This window comes from Choloepus didactylus, chromosome 1, assembly GCF_015220235.1.
Source record: "Choloepus didactylus isolate mChoDid1 chromosome 1, mChoDid1.pri, whole genome shotgun sequence".
Classification (NCBI taxonomy): Eukaryota; Metazoa; Chordata; class Mammalia; order Pilosa; family Megalonychidae; genus Choloepus; species Choloepus didactylus.
The window spans coordinates 85,891,024-85,912,289 of NC_051307.1; the positions used below are offsets into that span (position 1 = coordinate 85,891,024).

At 38.2% G+C, this 21,266-nt stretch overlaps 1 protein-coding gene across 4 annotated transcripts in view; it reads left to right on the forward strand.

Moving 5' to 3' along the window:
• The window catches only part of CFAP91 (cilia and flagella associated protein 91), a 110,260-nt gene that overhangs the window by 55,032 nt on the left and 33,962 nt on the right, over positions 1-21,266 (forward strand). For all 4 annotated transcript variants that reach the window (XM_037836183.1, XM_037836175.1, XM_037836188.1 and 1 more), the window contains 6 exons: positions 7,984-8,100; positions 10,071-10,142; positions 11,425-11,571; positions 14,261-14,482; positions 17,249-17,397; positions 17,992-18,083. In XM_037836183.1, coding sequence (XP_037692111.1) covers positions 7,984-8,100; positions 10,071-10,142; positions 11,425-11,571; positions 14,261-14,482; positions 17,249-17,397; positions 17,992-18,083 — 799 coding nt within the window. The remainder of the gene's footprint in view (positions 1-7,983; positions 8,101-10,070; positions 10,143-11,424; positions 11,572-14,260; positions 14,483-17,248; positions 17,398-17,991; positions 18,084-21,266) is intronic.

Below are 21,266 nucleotides of genomic sequence, written 5' to 3' on the forward strand. Positions count from 1 at the left end.
GAACCACACAGGCCCAGACATTTGCTGCAGCTGAGGGGCACATTTCAAAGACGGCTGTTGAAAGCTGACACTGACATTTTGGAGAATGCCATTTTGAAACGCAACCTGGGATCAAGCAGATGCCAATCACATGACTTCCCAGCTAACACAGGTTTTCCGGATGCCAATGGCCTTCCTCCAGTAAAGGTACCCTATTGTTGATGCCTTACCTTGGATGCTTAATGGCCTTAAGATTGTAACTTTGTAACCAAAAAAAAAACCCTTTATAAAAGTCAATCCATTTCTGGTGTTTTACAAACAGCAGCATTAGCAAACCAGAACAACATGTTAAAGTGATAACGTGGACATGTTCAAGGGTGAAGCACATACTGAGTGGAGCGGGTTGGCTTGTTATATAGGAAAGTTTTACAGAGATTTTATCTCAACCATTGAACACCAGGTGTCTTCTTTGTTCTAGGAGAAGATAGTGTATCAGAACTGTGACCTGCTGTCAAATATCTAAAATTTGTCTTTGGGCAAATGTTTAAAACTTTTATGACCCCATCCTTTCTATCATTAACCAAGAATTTGCTTTAGGCCCATGATTTTACAAGCTTTTATGGTTTGGGGAGATTTTGGAGCTCTAGGGGAAATTTTTGTCGCATGAGAAGTTCGCAGGTCTGCATTAACTCTTTTGAAGCTGAATAGAAGACCAGAGACCACAGCCTTGATGCCCTATTCTATCCTGCCTCAACTTCCCCCTGAAAGTGTGGAACACCTTTAATCTTGAGGGGGTGCTGAGGGGGAAGATCCATTTTCTGAAACTTCTTCCTGCTGTTTTAAGGATGGTGGACTCTGCCTTCCAGGGTGTAAAACTCTTTCTCTATTTTAGTAAGGGTGGGGGTAGGCTGGTCCTGGTCCAGAACAGCTTAACATTCATGGATGAGCATGAGGTTGTTGTGAAATGCTTGCAGTCTGTTGGAAACAAATTTGACAAGTAGGTTAAATATACATGGGTCAAACATAAGAATGAGAAGAAAAGGGATTAAAGGACTTAGAAAAGGAAGGATTTAAGTAATTAGAGTAGGTAGATCTGGAAAAGGATTCCAGTTGCTTCCAGAATTATATTTAATTTGTTGGATTGTTCTCAAAGGTCCCATATATTTTCTTGAGTTTCACCTGAGTGGTTGACATAAAAGCAGCATTTTTCTTGTAAGAAGAGGTAAGTTCCCCCTTGTGCTGCAATGAGTGCATCCAAGGCTTGCCTATTTTGATGCACCACTGCTGCTAGAGACTCTAAGGTTTGGAGGAGGCCTAGAAGAGGCCTTTTAAGGGTCATTTGGTTAGGTTGTGAGGAGCAAGGAATAGTAGAACACAAAAGAGAAAGAGAACACTTATTATACTTAGCTCTGCTTTTTTAGTAGGAGTTTTAAATTGTCCAGTGGCTGACAGCTGTAGGATTCTTTTTGTTCAGGAGGGTCTTTAGGATCCTGGCTGGGGAGCTTGAGCTGGACAGGTGAATCCAACTGGAGATTCCATAGACTTTGACTGCTCAGGATGTGTTCTCACTTTAAATCAGTGAAGATGGACTCCTGGAAGCTCCTGCAGCAATCTTCTCCTGGCTCGGCTCTCCAAAACATGTAACTGGCACCCTTCTGGCAACAGTGCCAGGCAGAACCCCATTTCAGGTTTGGGACTCTCACCATGGAAAAAACTCAGAGATGAGAGGGGCCAGTAGGAATAAGTAGTAAACTTTATTAAAGAAAGAGAGAAAGAATACATGTTGAAGAGAACACGGACATGTTCGAGGGAGAAGCATGCCTCATCCTTTGGTTTTTATATGTCATATCTTATTTTTGTCTCTCTTTTTACCCTTTTAGTTACCCTCACTGATAATCTTCATTTCTGTACTCTACTCCAAACCTCTCTCTCATCTCTTTTCCTTTCAGCCTGCAGGACTCCCTTTAGTATTTCTTTTAGGGTAGGTCTCCTATTGACGAAATCTCTCAGTTTCTCTTTATCTGTGCATATTTTGAATTCTCCCTCATTTTTGAATCACAGTTTGCTGGATAAAGAATTTTTGTCTGGCAGTTTTTCTCTTTCAGTATCTTAAATATATCATCCCACTGCCTTCTCACCTCCATGGTTTCTGATGAGAAATTGGCACTTAGTCTTTTTGTGGTTTCCTTGTTTGTGATGAATCACTTTTCTCTTGCTGCTTTCAGGATTCTCTCCTTATCTTTGGCATTTGACATTCTGATTAGTATGTATCTCAGAGTACACATATTAAGATTTATTCTGTTTGGAGTAAATTGTTCTTCTTGAATGTGTATATTTATATCTTTCATAAGAGTTGGGAGATTTGGGGCCACTATTTCCTCAAATATTCTTTCTGTTCCTTTTCCCTTCTCTTCTTCTTCTGGGACACTGATGATGTATATGTTTGTGCGCTTCTTGCTGTCATTCAAATCCTGACACCTGGCTCAATTTTTCTCATTCTTTTCTCTATCTGTTCTTCTGTAAGATTTCAATTGTCCTGTATTCTAGCTTGCTGATTATTTCTTCTGCCTGTTCAAATATTCTGTTGTATGCTTCTAGCGTATTTTAATTGCTTCTGTTGTGCCTTTCATCACATCATTTCTCTTGTGTTTCTTTTTATACATTCCAATTCTTATCTATGCTGACACAGTGTCTTCTTAATTTCCTTTATCTCTTTAGCCATATTTTCTGTCATCTCTTTGAATTGATTTAGGAGAGTTGTTTCACCCTCTTTGATTACTTGTTCCAAATTCTATATCTCCTTTGAAGTTTTGATTTGTTCCTTTAACTGGGCCACATCTTCCTGTTTCTTAGTATGGCTTGTAATTTTTTGCTCTCTAGGCATCTGATTATCTTGATGAGTTTACTCTGGTGGCGAGTTTCTCTCTCTTGCCTAGGGTTTTATTGTTTATAGGTTTTGTGTTAAGGTTGTTCTTTGACATTTGGTTCAACTTATTCTAGTCTTTAGGATAGCTCATGTTTAACTGATAAGATTTTTTCAGATCTTCTTCATCTGATTCTTGCCCTGGATATATGGTACAATTTTTGAGATTGCATTATTTTTGCAGTTGTTTTACCCCCAGGAGAAAGCTTCCTTTTCTCTGTTTCTTCTCCAGGAATGTTGATCTGTTCTGTTTGTTTCTGATTGACTCTATAGTTTTTTTAACAACCCTTTCATTGTCTCTAGCTGTTTTTGCCTGTAGGGCAAATTGTGGGAGGAGGGTCATCCCAAAAAGGACTTTCTCAAGTCTTTATTTCCCAGTGAAAGCAGGGCCAGGGACCCACAAAGGAGGCATAAACTGGTTCCAGAGTGCCCTGGGGAGATGACCGGACAAGATGCCAACTGTCTGTCTGACAGCTCCCGGAATATGTGCTTTCCTGGCCTGCCCAGAAGATGGTACTCTTCAGCAAACTGTTCCCTGCAATCATTAGGAGGTATTATGCCTTTAAGTCTCCACAGACTCAGCCCCTGTCAGGGGCAAGCTTGAAACAGAGGCTGCTGGCTGCTTTTCTCTGGGGTGGGTTAAGACAACTTTATGGGGCATGTTAAGGTATACAGTACACCATTTTAATACATGTGCAACATTAGTGGATGAAGATTGTCTCTTAAGCAGTAATACTGGGTGTAGTCTCTGGTTTCACCAGTTGCATACTCTAGGATGATTATATAAGTAAAAATTTCTCTTGTGATACTGGAAAATGATTAGAATGTGCAAACTGATACAGTAGCTTTCATACGCCTCTTGAAGGGTACCACCACAGGAAAGTCCATTTAAGATGTTGCTGGGTTTAGCAAAGTTGGAATGCTGGCACTGTTGAATTGGGCAACACTTTTTCAGATCTTGTTCAAAGCTGCAGTGCATTTATATATTAAAGCAGCTGACATGATGTCTTTTTATGGGCCTTCCCCAAGCACTGGAGTTTTTCTGCTAATTTGCCGTACTAGGTCATAAAAGATCTCATTAAAATTTATTTTTGATTTTGCAGAAGATTCTAAGAATGCACAATTGTTCCACTGGCTTGCTAGATTTTGTCTTTGCTCCTTTCCCACAACTCTTTCATCTTCCAAGGGGCACTTATAATCAGCCGGAATCATTGGAAGATCGTCAGTGTCTTTTACTCAAAAGAATCTGTTCACTCAGGTCTTGTAAATCATTAAATGTGGACTGTGCTGTGATGGAATAAACTAATGCAAAGCCTTGTCCATTTTTATGTACAGATCCCTCATTGCTGTAAATTGTTTTGCTCCTGCAGTATCCAAGATTTCAGGCATACACTGTGCATCTACTTCAACTTGCTTTCTATAAAAATCTCCTGTCAACAAAAGTTCCTTGAACTAAATGCATGGTCACAGCAAACTTTCCAACACCCCCTGAGCCAAGAACCACTACCTATAGTCATGCAAGGTGTGAAGTTGTCAAAATCTAGTACCTCTCAAGCTGTCACTGGTCCATGCAGCCAGTGTCTCCTGCACCTTGTGCTTCCTCCAGGTGGCTTCTCCTGGTGCCACAGCTGTACTGCTGCTGCCATCGCAGCTCGGCTGATTACACACCTGACTCTGGGCCCTCACCTGCTTTTCAGCTCTTCATCAGCACAAAGATTCTCTGCTGCCCTGCTCTGATCTTACTTGCCCTGGTCACTGCAAGTGTGGGAGTACACACTATTTGTCCCCAGGCAATGGAGGAAAAGTGGTAAGAGCAAAACACTAACAGCTCCTTTCATACTTTATATTCTTAAAGGTATAAAGGAATAACCTCCAGCTTGTGCATCCCAACTTCTACACACCCATGCCCAGTTCAAAACAGTTCTCTCTCTCTCTCTCCAGGAATCTCTCAGAGTTTTCTCCTTATTTTTGATGACTTCCCTCATTTTTTTTTTCTCTGAGGAGGCAACAGCAGACTGGGCTGGTTCATCATCATGGTAGGAATTCTTAAGGCTTTCTTTACCCCAACATTTTTCTTTACCCCAACATTTTTTTAATGGGAACCCTTACAGTAATTGAGTGATGAGTTGAATGAAAACATGTATTTATCCAGATGTTTGGAATGAAACAATAAAGGAGACAGGTAAAAGGTAAAAATGATCAGTCTTGCAAGAGATAGATGCTCTTGAGGGCAGAGAGGCATAGATTCCTCTTTCAAGAAAACCAGCCATTTTCCATTTGGAAGGAAAGCTAATCCAAATTCATCTCAAATAGTACATAATGTAATAAATGGATGTAATTGATAGTGTCAGAGTTGTCCATTCCTAAAAAGAAATGTGTCTACATTATTTTTTCTCTTTGTCAGGCTTGAATTTTTAGTCTTTACCATCCAACAGTCTCTTGAAGGGCTACCTTTCCAAAAATATCTCATCCAAGCAGGCATTCTTTTGAAGTCTTCAATTGTAGCTTAACAATTTATGTGGCTTTTCCTTCCATTCCATATTACATATGTATGTTTTTTAAAAAGAAAAATGATTTTGAAGTACTCAGATTATAAACAAAATATTTCTACTGATCTTGTTGGTTAATGGGTGAGATGCCCTTATATGGAATCTAATCATTTGGAATATTGGATTGAATTAAAGAGAAAAAGTCATTAAATATCAGCTTTTCAAACAGGCAGTGTATTTTCTTGGTCTTATAGTCACATTATTTTGAAAATCCACAGTCATAGAAATATGAAGGCACAGGTAGTATAAATTGTTTTTTAAAATACTTTATGAACTATGGCATAGTAATAACAGAGGAGAGATATCCATAATGGCATAAAAAGAATTACTATAGTACAATATTTTCAGGCTATTTTTGGTAGAAATTTAGAATGAATTATATTTTTGATGTCAAACTGCTTACATTGTAAAGCAGACTAAAAGAGACCACTGGTTAGTCCTTTCTTTTATTTATGAATACCATGGGTTAAACACAGTTGCCTACTCAGTTGATCAAGTTGTCTTTTGAGCATATTATAATGTATTGTTTGATGAGAGTAATCCCCCTAATATTCTCATATCAATAATTCATTCTCTCTCTCTTTCTGTGTCTCTCTTTATGAGCTTCATCTTTCAGGACAATTGTGAGGTTGCGATTAAAGAAAATCTCAAATTTTTTTGTTTCATTGTTTATGCTTTTTCATTAGGCTTCTTAACCAAATGTTTTTTTTCTTATAATAGTGAAAACTCTGGTGATTTTTCTTCAGAATTAGAATTATTTTTTATTTTCTTTAACTCTTCTTAATTCTTATTTATTTACTAAATAAGTAGAGCTCCATGATTTAAACTTCATGAGTTATACATTGAGGTGTTCCTTTTCATTCCTGTCTCCCAGCCATGAAGTTCCTTCTCTGAGAACTAATGTTTCCAGTTTCATATCTGTCCTTCCAGAGATACAAATATATTTGTATGTATAGATCTCTATATAAAAATAGAAATATGTATATGTGTGTATGTTTGCATCAATATGTGTGAAATACATAATATATAAATAAATATATATAAATATATGGAAGTATATTTTTAAACTCTTCTTTATATAAGTGCTAGTATATAATAGATGCTGTTCTGCCTTTGCTTTTTTTGACTAAATATATCTTGGAGATCATTCCATATCAGTATTACCAGAAAACCTTTTTTTTATTTTTTTACACTTGTATGATATATCATTGTAGAAACATATTATAATGTATATAGCCATTCTCCTTTTGATATATATTTAGAATGTTTCCAATTTTTGGTATTACAAACAATGCCATAATGAATAATCTTATATGCATCTAATTTGGTACATATGTGAGCATATTTAGAAGATAAATTCCTAGACATAGAATTGGTAGACTACAATATATGTGCATTTATAATTTTGATAGATATTGCCAAATTTTCGTTCATAAATGATGTACCAATTTCAGTAGTGTGTAAGAGTGCCTATTTTCCCTCATCCTTACCAACATAATCTACTAGGAATGATGGGTATGAAACAGCTTTGTGTAGTATTGTTTGGGGCTTTTCACAAGATACCAGAGTTTAGAATTATTAATTACTTTTAGACTGCTACTGCTTTCTATTAGTTTATCAGTTGTGTTTGCAAAAGAGCTATTACATATTTGTTGTTAATTTTATTGTGAAGAATGTTAGAGGCTTTGTGTCTCTCAAAACCACAGTAATTTCAGGCCGTTCCAAATTTCACTTATAATTTGCATATTTCTACTACTTTCTAGTTTTGACTTAGTGCTTCTTAGTGCTTGTTTCTTATCACTTATCTGTGTTTTTTTGGAAAATATAATATAAAAAGTATCACGTGATAAAAAAGTAAAGAATGATTTTTAAATCACGAAGATCAGAATTTTTGATACTTTTAAAATTTCCCTGTAGCTGAAAATGGAACCAATGGACAAAACCTTGCATCACCTAATTTTGGCAGGACTTTTGGTGATCAAAAGTAAAAAAAAAAAAAAAACCCACACTCTTTCTAAAGGAAATGAGCTCATTTTTGAAAATCTGAATGTGTAGGCTTTCAAGGCCAAAGTAAAGCTCTCACTTCACTTTGAGACAATTGTCATTTAATCCTCCTGTGTTCATTCATAACAACAAAAACATATGAAATACTTGAGTCATTTACTTCAAAGGAAAATTTTCTATTGCACAGGCATTCATTTAAAGTGGTATATTAGCTCATGCGGAAAAATAGCAGTTCGATATTTTGCTTGTACATACGCATGACAGAACTTTTTAAGAACTCAGTTTTTAAAATCCCTCAAATCTTTGACTAAAATGTATGTACCTAAAATAATGCCACATTTATTCAGTGGGGAAACATATCCTTATAAGACTATCACAGTGTCCCCTGGGAGACACAAGCATCTCAGTTTGGACTTTCTCAAATTGCCCTGGCGTAGCCATAGAGAATATTATTTCTGGTTGCAGCCTAGATCTGGTGTTGAAGGAAAATACAAAGGTAAAGAATGACTTTATTTGGTGTTATTTCAGGCACTGTTGGAAAAGAAGAATAAAGTTCTTGAATCAAAGAAACCTCTGCGCTTCCTTCAACAAAACCCAATACCTCAACCTCGGCTTCCAACTCCAACCTTGGAAATTAGTTCCAATGTAAGTTTGAAACTTTTTTCATTTGAAATGCCAAATTCAGGATTGCTGTCAGTTTATTCTTATCATAGTTTGGGTTGAAAACAAACCTAATTAAATAGTGTTAATTTCCCTGGCTTAAATGCTGTCTTTATTCTTATGTGTCAAACATCAAACACATGCAAAAACAAGCAAGAATAAATGAAAGGAAAGGAAAGGAAATCTAAACCCAATTCTTTTCGAGAACGAAAACACAAAGAATAAAAAATTTTCCCAAGAAAACTAGACTTCATAATGTAACCCACGTGCATGTCAAATAAAAAAAGAAGATTGAATGATGATCAATTACCATAGCTGTCCTCCCACGTGGAGGGTTGCTGATAACAGAATCCTAGAGGGACAAGATGCCTTAGGTGACATCCAGAAAGACAGTCTGGCTTCTGAAGTAGGACTGGCTCAAAGGGGTCAAACAAACAGGTCATCCCTCACCTTTGCAGATGTCCAAACTCAATTTGGGCAAGGTACCAGAGTTGGTTAGGATTTAGAGGACTAACTCAGACTAAACAAACCCACAAGAAACTGCTAGAGTGGCCACAGTGCAAATTTATTACTTTATAGAGAAATATGACTGCCTGGTGAGAGAGGATGTTCCTGTTGACTGGTCAGCACATTATCTCTCAGTATAGGACAATCCTTATAAGAAGCCAAATTGTGTTCAGAAGGTTAGCTTGCCTGTCATCATAGGGAGGGGAGTTGGTGTATCTCACTAATGCCTGTTCCTTGACCCTGCCGGGTTGCCCCTGTGGAGAGACTGGAACCTCCACTGACTGGCCAGGACATGCTCCTTTCTGGACAGTATCTCCTTTTCTAGACTTTGTACAGGCCACTGCCTTTGGTTAACACACTGTCCTTCCCATGTGTTAATGCTATTAGACTGTTGCTTTTTTTTTTTTTTCAATTCACAGGTGTCTTAATTAGATTTCCAGACCCTGCTCTTTTTACTTTGTTCACATAAATGAGTTTAAGGTGATTTTTGCAGGTGGCTGATATTATTCATTACACTCTGATTTTCCAGTTTAAATTCTTGTGCAAAACACCTCTTTCTAAACTCTTAATTCTCTGCCTACTTATCATCAAACATGAAAAAACTATTGCCAGAGGGATTTTATAAGCCATATCTGTTGCTTCAAAAAAGACTTTGCTGGGAAGGAGTATAGAAAAATGAAAAAGGCTTGATCTGCAGGGATAGCATGACAGTGGGGGAATTTTTTGCTTTTACTTCTATTTGTTAATGTTGTTTGTGATGAGAAAATAACAATGAATTTTAATGATATAGTAAGTAGCAATGAAAATACTATGTGCTCAGTGAGGGCAGGGACCACATTTTAGCCCATTAAATCCTTTTGACATGTAGCACAGTCTTTTTTAAATACAATTTTACTGAGATGTATTAACACACCATATAATCCATCCAAAGTATACAATCAGTGGTTCACAGTATCATCATATAATTGAGTATTCATTGCCACAATCAATTTTAGAACATTTTCATTACTCCAAAATAAAGAAAAAAAATAAAAAGGAACACCCAAAATATCCCATACCCCTTATCCCCCTATTATTTGTATTTTTTATCTTTATTTTATTACTCATAAGTCTATACACTGGATAAAGGGAGTGTCAGTCACAAAGTTTTCATAATCACTCAGTCACATGATAAAAGCTATGTAGGTATACAATCATCATCAAGAATCAAGGCTACGGGATTGCAGTTCAACGGTTTCAGGTATTTCCTTCTAGGTATTCTAATAAACTAAAAACTAAAAAGGGATATCTATATAGTGCGTAAGAATAACCTCCAGAATGACCTCTCAACTCCATTTGAAATCTCTCAGCCACTGAAACTTTGGTATAAGTATTTTAAAAATATTTGACGCTGACTCTTGCTGATAAAAACGTTGTCAAGCTGCTTGGCTCTCCCTTTGTTCTTTTAGGAAGCAGAAGAGGTAGAAATGGCTGTGATCTACCTTCAAAAGTTACTCCGGGGCAGAGTCATTCAGAACATGGTATGCAAAGTCCTACAAATGGCTCTGTGTTTTTCCTTTCAGAATATATTTACAGAATGGGTAAATCTATTTTATCCATTCTATAGAATTTATAGAATTAATATAATTATAGAGTTCACTCCTTGGAGTGAGTTCACACCTATGCCCTGATATCCTATTGAGCTCAATTCTGTGGTTACCTGATCACTCCTTTCCATCGCCATAGTTGGTCCAGGTGACGGCACAGTGTCCAGGAGGGGGAAAGCAAGGGTCTCCTGCTGTTGGCCACAGTTGTCACCAAGACAGTGTGAAACCAATTTTTTCCTTGGAAAGGCTTAAATCCAGAAATTTTCTCACCTGAGTTTTGACTTTCAAAGCATCGTCAACCAAGTGGATTATCTAATTTTTCACAGTCATAATACAATTATTTGAGTTTGCTTATAGCTAGCAATACCTGTATTATAAATGAAATAATTAAATAGCAATGACTATGATTTGAATCCTTCCTAAATGGCCACATGATATAGTCTTTGCTCTACATATATCATCTCTTTTTTTCTTTGTTTGTTTGTTTCCTATCAGCAACCCCATTTACTCTCTCAGGCAAATAATCTGAGCCTGAGAGAAAGTTAACTGCCAGCAGATTCACCTCTGGTTTTTCTGGCTCTAAAGCTTTAACCAGATTATTTGCGCTATTAGAGCAATTACACTTTAATAGTAATTTTAAAAAAGGGAGGGCTGGTAAAAGCCCCAACTAAAAGTCTTCTTCTGCTCAACAGCCATAACTCTTAAGAGACTCGTTTATGATGAGTAAGTCCAGGGAAGCTGAGTGAGCACTTTGTGTTCAGCACTCTTCTTTACTCCTCAATATTTCTCCAGCAAAAACTCCAGTTAAATTCAGACAGTGGCTTGCATAATACAAACCAGGGGCGATTTGTTGGAAAAGAAAAGATGACCACGAACAATACCATCTCCAAGTTTCCTAGGGAAGGTGCACAGAAAACAAGGCAAAGGTTCTAATTTCTTAATATGACTCTAGTTGTCACCTTGTCTTTGAGAGGCATTTTAAGAAACTGGGTGAGCACCTAACTGGTAACTAAGTCCTTTCTCTGCCTGGCAGCTGAAGGCACTGTAAAAAAGGCTGTACTCGAGCCCTGTGGAGCCCTCACCCATGCTGCAGATCCCAAAAGGCAGAATACAACCGACTGCTCCCAAGTGTCTTACAAGTCTTGCATGCAAATCCTTGTGTTTGGTACAAAGCAATGTTAATTTGCAAGTCTCTCTTTGATTTGATTTGATACAGATGTTTGAAGGGAAAGAAAAGCGATTGGAATTGATCCAGGAGCTGCGCACCAGCCACGCACTACAAGAAGATGACAGGCTGGTGAAGAAAGCCGAGAAGCAAGTGACCCTGGCCTTACAGCGGCAGAGGAACTTGCATGAACACAAGGTTCTTTCCTTTTCTTTCTTGTACTTTTCTTGTTTCTTTCTTACTTACATTTCCCCCCTTGATTTTGATTATTGCACAAGCAACATTTTAACAATAAATGAAATGATAAAAAAGAAGGAAATATCTCCTAGAATCCCATCACTATCACAGTCAACATTCTTTAGAAATGCAGCTGCAGTCAATAATTTGAATGGGGTGTACCCTCAGTAAACTGATTATGATGTTATTCTCTTTATTTGCAAAAAAGCAAAACATTTTTTTTCAACTCTAAGATTTTTTTCCCTTCCAATTTTTCTTAAATATTTAGTGACTCTACTACATTTCATCTACAGGGGGCTTAGAAGAATGAATAAGTAATCAAAGTTGTAAGAAAAGAAGTGAGAAGTGAGATTTAGTTTAGAATATCTCTGAATTTTTGAACTGTGCATAGCTCATGCTGGCTAAATTTCATATTAAAAATCTTAATTTCTCATGACATTCTGTGACTTGCATCATGAACTCCTGGCTCTCTGCCCACAACACAGCTGAGAAATATAGCTCTAAACCAACAATTGGAAATGTTTTTCCTGTTTTCTTATGGAGTGTCTATATATACACACCATTTTATATGTTACTGATATGGGGTAGATATACTTTTTGCTTCCTCTCACTTATCTGTAAATCAATCTGAAAAAGAACCATTTTGTAAAGAGTTTAGCATTATAAAAATGTAAAACTTACAGTAAAGTTAAGATGACCCACATTTAGTAACATACATAACTCTTGTGCTGTGTGGGAACTGGGCACACATGGTAAGCAGCTCTGAAATGACTGCGACTTTGTTCTTTTTACACAGCAGAAGCAACCTGGACAGTCACTGAGCTTTGAGGTGTGGGTGGAGGGAGAAAGACCCAACGGGGACAAGAGAAAAAAAATGGAGAATGTGGACACTGGAGGCTCTAAATCTGGAAGTCCTAGAGTCCTGGAAATATTGGGAAAGGGGTTGGATTTCTGTTTAGATAGGAAACAGGATGCCCTACAAGTACTAAGGCTTGGGACCCCAGATGGAAAATGTCCTACTTGGCCCTTTGAGATTTCTGATAATGAACTTCAGCAGATGCAGCTAAGCTGACCCAGGCTTTTTACTTCATTTTTTCATTAATATGGATATGTACATGACTGATATCACATCATCTGAGCCCAAAGAGAGGAGTTGATGGGAAAGGCTGTCAACCAGCCAAGGACTCATCCTGTTTACTTTTAATTGTACCTGGAAACACTGATGATATGCAGGGATATGAGGGAGTGGACATCTCACATATACCTACAGGAATGCTGGTCCTCTCCTCTTCTCTTCTTATACTTTCAGTGAAAAACTTTTCAGAAAATGCATAATCCCCAGTTATGTAATGAATTACCTATTATGACAGAAGAATCACCTTCCTAGATATTTTTACTTAATTTTCAAATTACATTATATTAACTGAGTATACTCAGATTTCTAGCTTAGGATGAAGGCTAGACATGAACAGGGATTTGAAAGGATGCATCTGTCCCACAAGTGAGGGAGCTTGAACTCCCTCGACTCAAGGAGAGTATCGTTAGTGCTCTCTGGGCTGAATGGCCAGTGTTTATGAGAGTAAGGAGTAATGAGACTCTCCCTTTCTTTCCACTCTCCCTATTTTATAAGTAAAGTTTAACTTTGTGGCAGGAAGTGTATATGGGTGAGGGGTGGGGGTGGGCTGAGGCTGAGGGCATCAGGGCCAACAATGACAAGCTCACCAGGTAGCCACGTAGCCATACTGTCTCTGAGAGCTCTGAGTATTTCTTCCCTTCAAATAAAAACCAGAGGGGAACTGAGTACAAAGGGAGAACTGTCAATATTAAAGTAGCAGACGACTGGAAGGAGAGCTCTTTCACCTTATCCCTGAGAGTGGGGGGAAATGGGATGAAGTTGCAAAGGATATAATCATTTTAAATACTTTCTTCTTATGGCAAAGCCAGAACACAAGGATCATAAATAGGTACTTGTGACTTATTCCTGGGCCCCCTTAAACAGTGGTCATTTGGCCCGGAGAGAACCCCATGAGGCCCCTTATTTTACCTCAGTGACCACGTAGACATAGGCTTTTTCCTGCTCTATTTCAAAAGTGGTTATTAATGGCTTTCAAGTTATTTAAAAATACTTCCGTATTATTCAAGATCTTAAATTTCCCAAACTTATGTGAAAGAACTAGGCATTAAAAGAAAAATAAAGGTATCATGAGTGAATTTCTAGAAGATTCTGTTGGATTAAAATCCAATAATATCTTTAATAAAAACCTTGATATTTCCCTTCATGTATGGGAAGACATAAGCACTTTACCTTCTGGATAAAACTGAAGGAAAAAAAAATAGCAAAACACTAAAAAATCCAGTCTATGTGATTGCTAATAGAAATGCTTTTGCTGTACCCTCTTCAAAATTTGAGGACTATAATTCATCAGTGACTATCTGGGCCATCTTCTTTCTCATGTCTAAGTTTTGTAATACAAGTTTTCTTAGTAAGAATGCATGGGAAGGGCCAGTCTAGAAATTATCTCCTTAATGAAAGCTAAATACATTCTGGAAGTGAATTGACTGTCAAGAGTCCTGGGTAATCCAGCACCCCTTCTTGTAATCACCATTCATAGTAGAATTTATGTCCTTAAAATTGTATCTTTTTTTTAAGGTATCAGTGGTTGAAAACCATTTGGCTGGACTGGAGGGAAGGGCATTGGCAGACATGTTTGATTTCCTGTCCAAAGAGCTGGTGAGACTGCAGGAAGAGAGGAGGATCCACGCCTTTGCCATGCTGGCAGAACGGCAGCGGCGCATGAGAGAAGCCGAAGAGAGTGGCCGGCGCCAGGTGGAGCAAAGGCGCCTGCGGGAGGAGGATCAGATATTCAAAGAGGCAAGTGGGGGCAGCTGGGGGTGGGAAGCTGTCTCGTAGGATGCCAGTCAAACCAGAGGAAACCCATGATGAGAAATGGTGATTTTTTTTCATTTTACTCAATAAGTATATATACATATATATATATATATATATATATATATATATATATATATATATATATATATGTACCAGGGACTGTACAAAGGCACTGTGGAATACATTGGAGAGGGAAATACCAGACATGGTCTCTTTTCTCCTGGAGCTTCAATAATATACACCATGCAAATAATTATAGAATTAGAAAATGTTATGAGTTCCATGAAGGAAACAAATGGGGTACAGTGAGGGACAGCGACACATTTAAAGGAATTACTCTGCTTGCTTTGTGGAGAATAGGGAGGGGGAAGGCAGTGTGGAAACTAGGAGACCAGGAAGGAAACAGTTGGAGTAGTTTAGGCCAAGGTGAGAAAGAGAGAAATCAACTGTGACTTCCAATTGCAGGCGTAAGTCACTGGGAAGATGGTGGTCCTGTTTTCTGAAGTGGGAATGCCCACCTTATCCCTGCCTACCTTACGGGCAGGGGTGGAATCAGGAGTTCACTTAATTTTGAGACATCTAAGTGGAGGTGTCATTTTGATAGACTGATACACAGGATGATGTACAAGAGAGGTTTGGGCTGAAGGTATACAGTTGGGAGTTAGTGTAACAGGTTGGTAAATTAAAAATTCCAACCAAGACACAATGGATATGAAATTCCAAAGTGACCGAGATGCAAATTCAGAGGAAGTTCTAGGAACCAGTGTATGTCTCAAAGCACTCTCACACTAATCAAGAATATAAAAGGTCAAGTGTTGAAATCGGAGGGGATTTGTGAGGAAGAGTTCTTTAAAGGGAGCAGTGCTGTGACTAATCTACCTCCCCACCTCCAAGAAGGAGGGTGAGGGGTACTTCCCTTTTGCTGTAGTCAAGAGAGAGGGGCTTCAATGGGACCACTTGGAGAGCGTCATATGCACTTTCAGTTAGGGTGCCTACCCTCCTGGGAAATGGAGAGGAGGAGAGTGGGCCAGCTGGCTGCTTTAGAAGCAGGCATGGGAAAGGCTGTGTGAGTGGTTGGCACTCCCAGAATATGTTGAGTCACAGGTAGTATCAGAGTTTCCCCTGGACCAGATGTGGGCCACATGAGAAAGAGAGAAAGAGCCAACCTGAAACTTAAAGTCCTGTCCAAGAGCACCGCCTGAATCACTTATGTGGGTAGTTTTGTGCTCCTCATGTGAAAAAAAATGCTACATCAATTTGGGGTCTTCTTATTTAGTCAGAGATGTTAATAATTTCCTGATTCCTATGAAATTAGGATTGATCCATGTACAGTACCCAATGTGTATTTTTTCTTTTCAAAAGACATTTTCATTAAAATTAAAAATATTTCTCACCTTCCTTACTGCTTAAGAAGGTTGGGGTAACATTGTCAAGTTTGGGTTTGTAACTAGAATGGCAGATAATCTACAATGTGTTAACAGCCCATAATAATTCATATTCTAGGTTTCTACCATCTTAACACAATGCTCCAAAGAGTCACTGAAATTTAATTGGCTTAGAAAATATAGCCAAACCAGAACTTGCAATCTCCTACCTACTATCGTTAAGGAAAAACCAGCCGGAGATGGGACAAACCACCTGGGGATGAGAATAAAGGTGAAAGGGACAGAGGAACCACTATGCTCAAAAACACAGAAAGGAAGAAACTGGTACCTTCTATATGGGAATGATGCCAGAAAAATGTCAGCCATGTCTCAGAAGGGCAAAAAAGTGTTAGCATGACCCTTCCAGTCTGATTTAAAGACAATTTATGTAAAGAATGTGTTCAGACATCCAGTGGACCCACAGATTCAAATACCAGCCATTATTTTAATTCTCAATCTCCCTCCTAAATTAAAATACAATTATTGTTGTTCTGCCTCCTTCCTTATCTCTTGAAGATAAGCAGGCTTGCAAATAAATATACCAAAACACAGAAATGTATGCATCAGAAAAAATAGCATGTAGATATTGAGAAACTCAGACGCAGGGAGTTATAGACTCATATTTATCAGAGCCCCAGGATCCTTTCCACTTTCTGCTTTTCCATCCCTAAGCGGCCCTTGTGGCAACTTAAGATGGCTGCTGGTGTTCCAGCCATTATATCCCCATTATTCGCTGAAAAGAGAAAAAGAAACTAGGTCTTGCCCTTAAGAGTCCTTTCTGGAAGCTGCACATACCTGTTCTGCATATGTCTCCTTGGCCAGAATTTAGCCATAGGGCCATACCTATGGGTGTTACGAAAGTAGTCTTTATTCTAGGCAACTCCTTGCCCAGCTAAAATCCAGGGTTTCCATTACCTAAAAGGAAAGGGAGAAAGGATATTGGGACATACCTCATAGTCTCTGCCACAGTTAATTTGGTAGTTTGAACAAGTTACACTGCTGGTTAAGACAAGAGCTGGGATCCAAGCCAGAGCTAGTGGCTGTGAAGCCCATGATCTTCCTCCAGTACTGCATTGTCCACCCCGGGGAAAGGTCCATAATTCTAAAGTGGGCTAAGTGTGTGACAGCTGCCCAGAATGGGTAGGTAGGTGGAATAGAAAGAGATTGACTGGATGGGAAAGAAAAGAAATGATCAGTGAAGAGACTGTTGACTTAATGGATAAAACAGTTGTTTTAAGAAAAGTCAACCCATGCGTAATTTTCTTGGTTTATTTACCATAGCATTCCTGTTCTTTGTAAATGGGGATGTTTTTGCTTTGTGCAGGTGATTAAAGTTCATCAAAGTACTGTAACCTCCTATCTAGAAGACGTTATACTGAATACTGAAGAGAATACTGCAGAAGAACAAGCCAGGGCAGAAATTGAGAAGATGGCTGAGGAAATCAATGACATTGCTTCTGAAATGGAAAACCGGTACGTATCAAGAGTACACATTGTAGAATGGAAAACCCATTTACTTTTACTCATTTGTATTTTTGGGGTGAGCTTAGTATATCACCACCAAGGAGAAGTATATGACCCATTCTTCAGTATCCATTCTTTTATTAGCATAATTCTTTAGAAGCCAACACATCTATACCTTTATACATAGGAGAATTGAGGATTGAATTCTCGATTATCCTCTGCAATCTGGATCACTTTCATATTACTTACTTTTAGAATACTTCAAAGCATGAAAGCAATGTGAATAAGTGTGTGCAAAACAACAGAGTCACTGCAAGGTTTTTTGCTTCCATGAATGAGCTGTATATCTAACATTCCCTTCTTGGCAGGCATGGTAAATGAAGGGGAGGATCAAAACCAAACTTTCCATGTAGTTAGCCAAACTCACCAGCAATGTGATATTTCTGATCACTTATTTCAGAAAGGGGAATGTAGAACTTGAGCAGTGGTGTTCCTTACACAAGCAGGAGGGTCTAAGTATAAATTAGCAGTTCAAGTAAGATGACAAATATTTCGTTTCAGAAGATTTTGTTATAAGAGGTTCCATTTATTTTTAATTTTTAGTCGAACTGAGCTTCAGTCAGAAGAAATTGTTGCTGAGTTGGTTTATAGTTTCCTGATTCCAGCAGTGCAAAAGGAATTTGTCAAAGAAAAGGGTAAGCCAAAGCAAATGCTTCATTTCAGGATTTTCTTTTTAGATATAAATTATTTTCAATATCCCAGAAATTTAGAACTGAGCAGAGGTATGTGGAAATTTCTGAAGGACAAGGCGTTTTCTTATTTCAGAGCTTGTCAAGTTCTCTTCATGCTATCTGATTCCAGAATATAATCATCCCTAGTATAAATGAAATGCAGTTTAAATAGCTTGACAGAGTGTCAAAATCCAAGCCTTCTTTAAAAGGAAGCTTATTTCTACAGTTTGCAGAATTAGTGTACTTTATTTTATTTTATTCTTTCTTTATTTTAACATAAAGCAAAAGTTGAGAGTATGCAGGATTTTCAAACAGCAGGAGCCTTCTGGAAACAGGGCTCTCTAGAGAAACAGAACCAACAGGAGATCTCTGTAAATATTACAAAATTTTATAGGAATTGTCTCATTTGACTGTAGGGATAGGCAAGTCCAAATTCTGTAGGGCAGGTGCAAGCTGGGAACTCCAATAAAGGTTTTCAGTGAATTCTCCAGGAGGAGCTGACTGGCTGAAGTAAAGACAGAAATTCTCTCTCCTGACTGCTGAAATCATCATTTCTCCTTTTAAAGCCTTCAACTGATTGGATGAGACTTCTCTCAGTGTTGAAGGCAATCTCTTCAGTTGATTGTAGATGTAATTAGCCATAGATGCAATCAACTTACTGATGATTTAAGCCCATGAAATGTGCTCACAATAACAATCAGGAAAGTGCTTGCTTGACCAAGCAACTGGTCGCCAAAACCTGGCCAAGTTGACACATGAACTTAACTATCAGAAGGGCACATAAGCACCTTGGGTGTTGCAAAGCAGGAACACCTGAAGGGACTAAATCCACTCTGCCTCTCCCTGTGCCACAAATATTTTCTGCTTCTGCAGGGAATGTATCTAAGTATAATCTATTCTAATTTATCATTTGTAAAGAGAGTCATGTTGTTTAAAGACTGAAGCGTTTAGCAGGAGAGAAGGAGAGAAAAAAAATATTTCTAAAAAAAATGAAAAATATATTCTTCTGGAGTTCTCAGGCTGCTTGTGGCAAATCTGATCCCAGAGGGCCTCGTGCAACCAGAGGACCAATATATAAAAAAGTGAAATAACAGTTCAAAGTTTCCAGAGTTATGCAGGGTGATTCTGGACAGGTGTAAGCATAAAAATATGCAATATTTCAGATCCCTTCCTCAGGGATAAAGGTATGTGGAATTCTAATGCATTTGAAGAGGACAAAGAAATATCTTATTTTCCTAAAACATGGTTGTGCTATAATTTTTAAACAAGTACCCTCTAGCATAAGCATTTGGTTTGTTTCCAGTGTGTTTTTCTGTAGCAGTGCTGCAATCAATATCTTTTACCCATGTCCTGGCCAAGTTTCTGAGAGTAAATTTCTAACAGTTCAAGTGGTGGGACAAGGAGTGTGTGCATTTCACATTTTGATAGGTACTACTAAATTGTTCCACCAAAATATTGTTCAAATTCATACTTGCACCAACAAATGTATGTAGTGTCTGTACCAACAAAATTCAACATCCAGATCAAATAATAATAAATATTTCTGTGGTCATCTTATATTAGAAAAAGAGATTATGTTTTTTAGAGTCTTAATAGAAAAATATGAAATTCCTTTCTACTCCTAGGTCCCAAGTGAGGTCAGTCAACCTGCTTCAGATAATTTTCACCTGGGGTTTAATATTTACTAGTTTGTGAGTTTAAGTAGTTAACGGGTAAGGAGGTTGATCCCCTCCCCTAAATTCTCCTGGGCCTGAAGGGAAGGAGTTGGAGGAAGAATCTATTGTGATTTGTCTTCAGGCAACTTGGGTTAGTCCTTGGCCTCTTCCCTTTATATTTATGCAGAATCAAGAAAGCCAGTGGACAGGGAGCCCACTCTTGGACCTTTTGTTTCTCTTTTCAAATAAGAGAACCAGGTACATTACATATACTCTTTACCCCAATTTAAGATAGTATTATATAAAACCCATTTTGAGATATCTCTGTTTTTTAAATAGCTAATGGATCAGAAAGACCATGCAGGAGACATTTACAGATGTAATTGCCTAATTTTACCTAATTGCCTAATTTTAAATGCCTACTAAGTTCCAGGCAGCATACTAAACATTTTTAAATGTACATTATTTCTGATTCTTATAACATCTGTAGGTAAGTGTACTCTCATTTTTACAGTTAAGGAAATTGCCCCAAAGCCACTTTGAGAGTAGGAGGGATCTGAACCACGATGTCTGTGGCTCCAAATGCCCCCCTCTTTCATCCATACTACTGTAAAGTGTGATAAGCTGCTGGGAGAATTACGCTGTGGAAACTAGCTGATAACTGAGTAGCACAGAACAGTGCTTCTTACTGTCCTTTGCTAGTTATTTGACTTTGGGTAAATCACCTAAGCTTTCTGTGAGTCAGTTTCCTCTTCTGAAAATGGGGGTGTTAATAGAACTCTCTTTTAGGGTTGTGGAGAGGATTAAATGAACAATTCTTTGTCAACTGCTTAAGACAGTGCCTGGTACAAAGTAAGAGCTTAACAAATGCTAAGTGCTAACATCCTCCTCCTCATCATCATCATTATTATTATCACTCCTTTCCAAAGGCTTAGATGCTTAGTATAGTTTGTAGCTTGGAGCCTTGATAATATACATTCTTAGAATATGGAATTAGGACCAGTCTATAAAGCCCTGTGCTCAGAAACTCACTATCTATCAATAAATGCCCTCCACATTAGGGATTAAGGCTCAAAAAAAAAAAAAAAAAAGAAATATGAGACAAAGTCTCTACCGTTAAATCTACCTTTAAGTCTATAACCTAAGTAGAGAACAAACTGTAACTCACAAGAAGTGCTGAAGGGGCTGGTACAAACGCAAGTATGGTAAATGTGGGCTGACATAATCAGAGGAGACTTCCTGGAGGAGCTGGGACTTAAGTGGAAAGTTACAAAAAGGGTAGGGGATGGAGTGTAGGCATTCCAGGTGAGGGAAACTGCTGAGGAGTGGGGATGGTAGCAGGCCTTGTGGGGAGGAGAATGACCTGACTGAAGCAGAGAGTTTGAGCAGGGGGAGCAGTAAGAAATCAGGTTTGGGTTTGGTTTATCTTTAGAAGATATCCTTCCGAGACAGAGAGCAGATAATCTTTATTTAACCTCACCAGCCCCAAGTC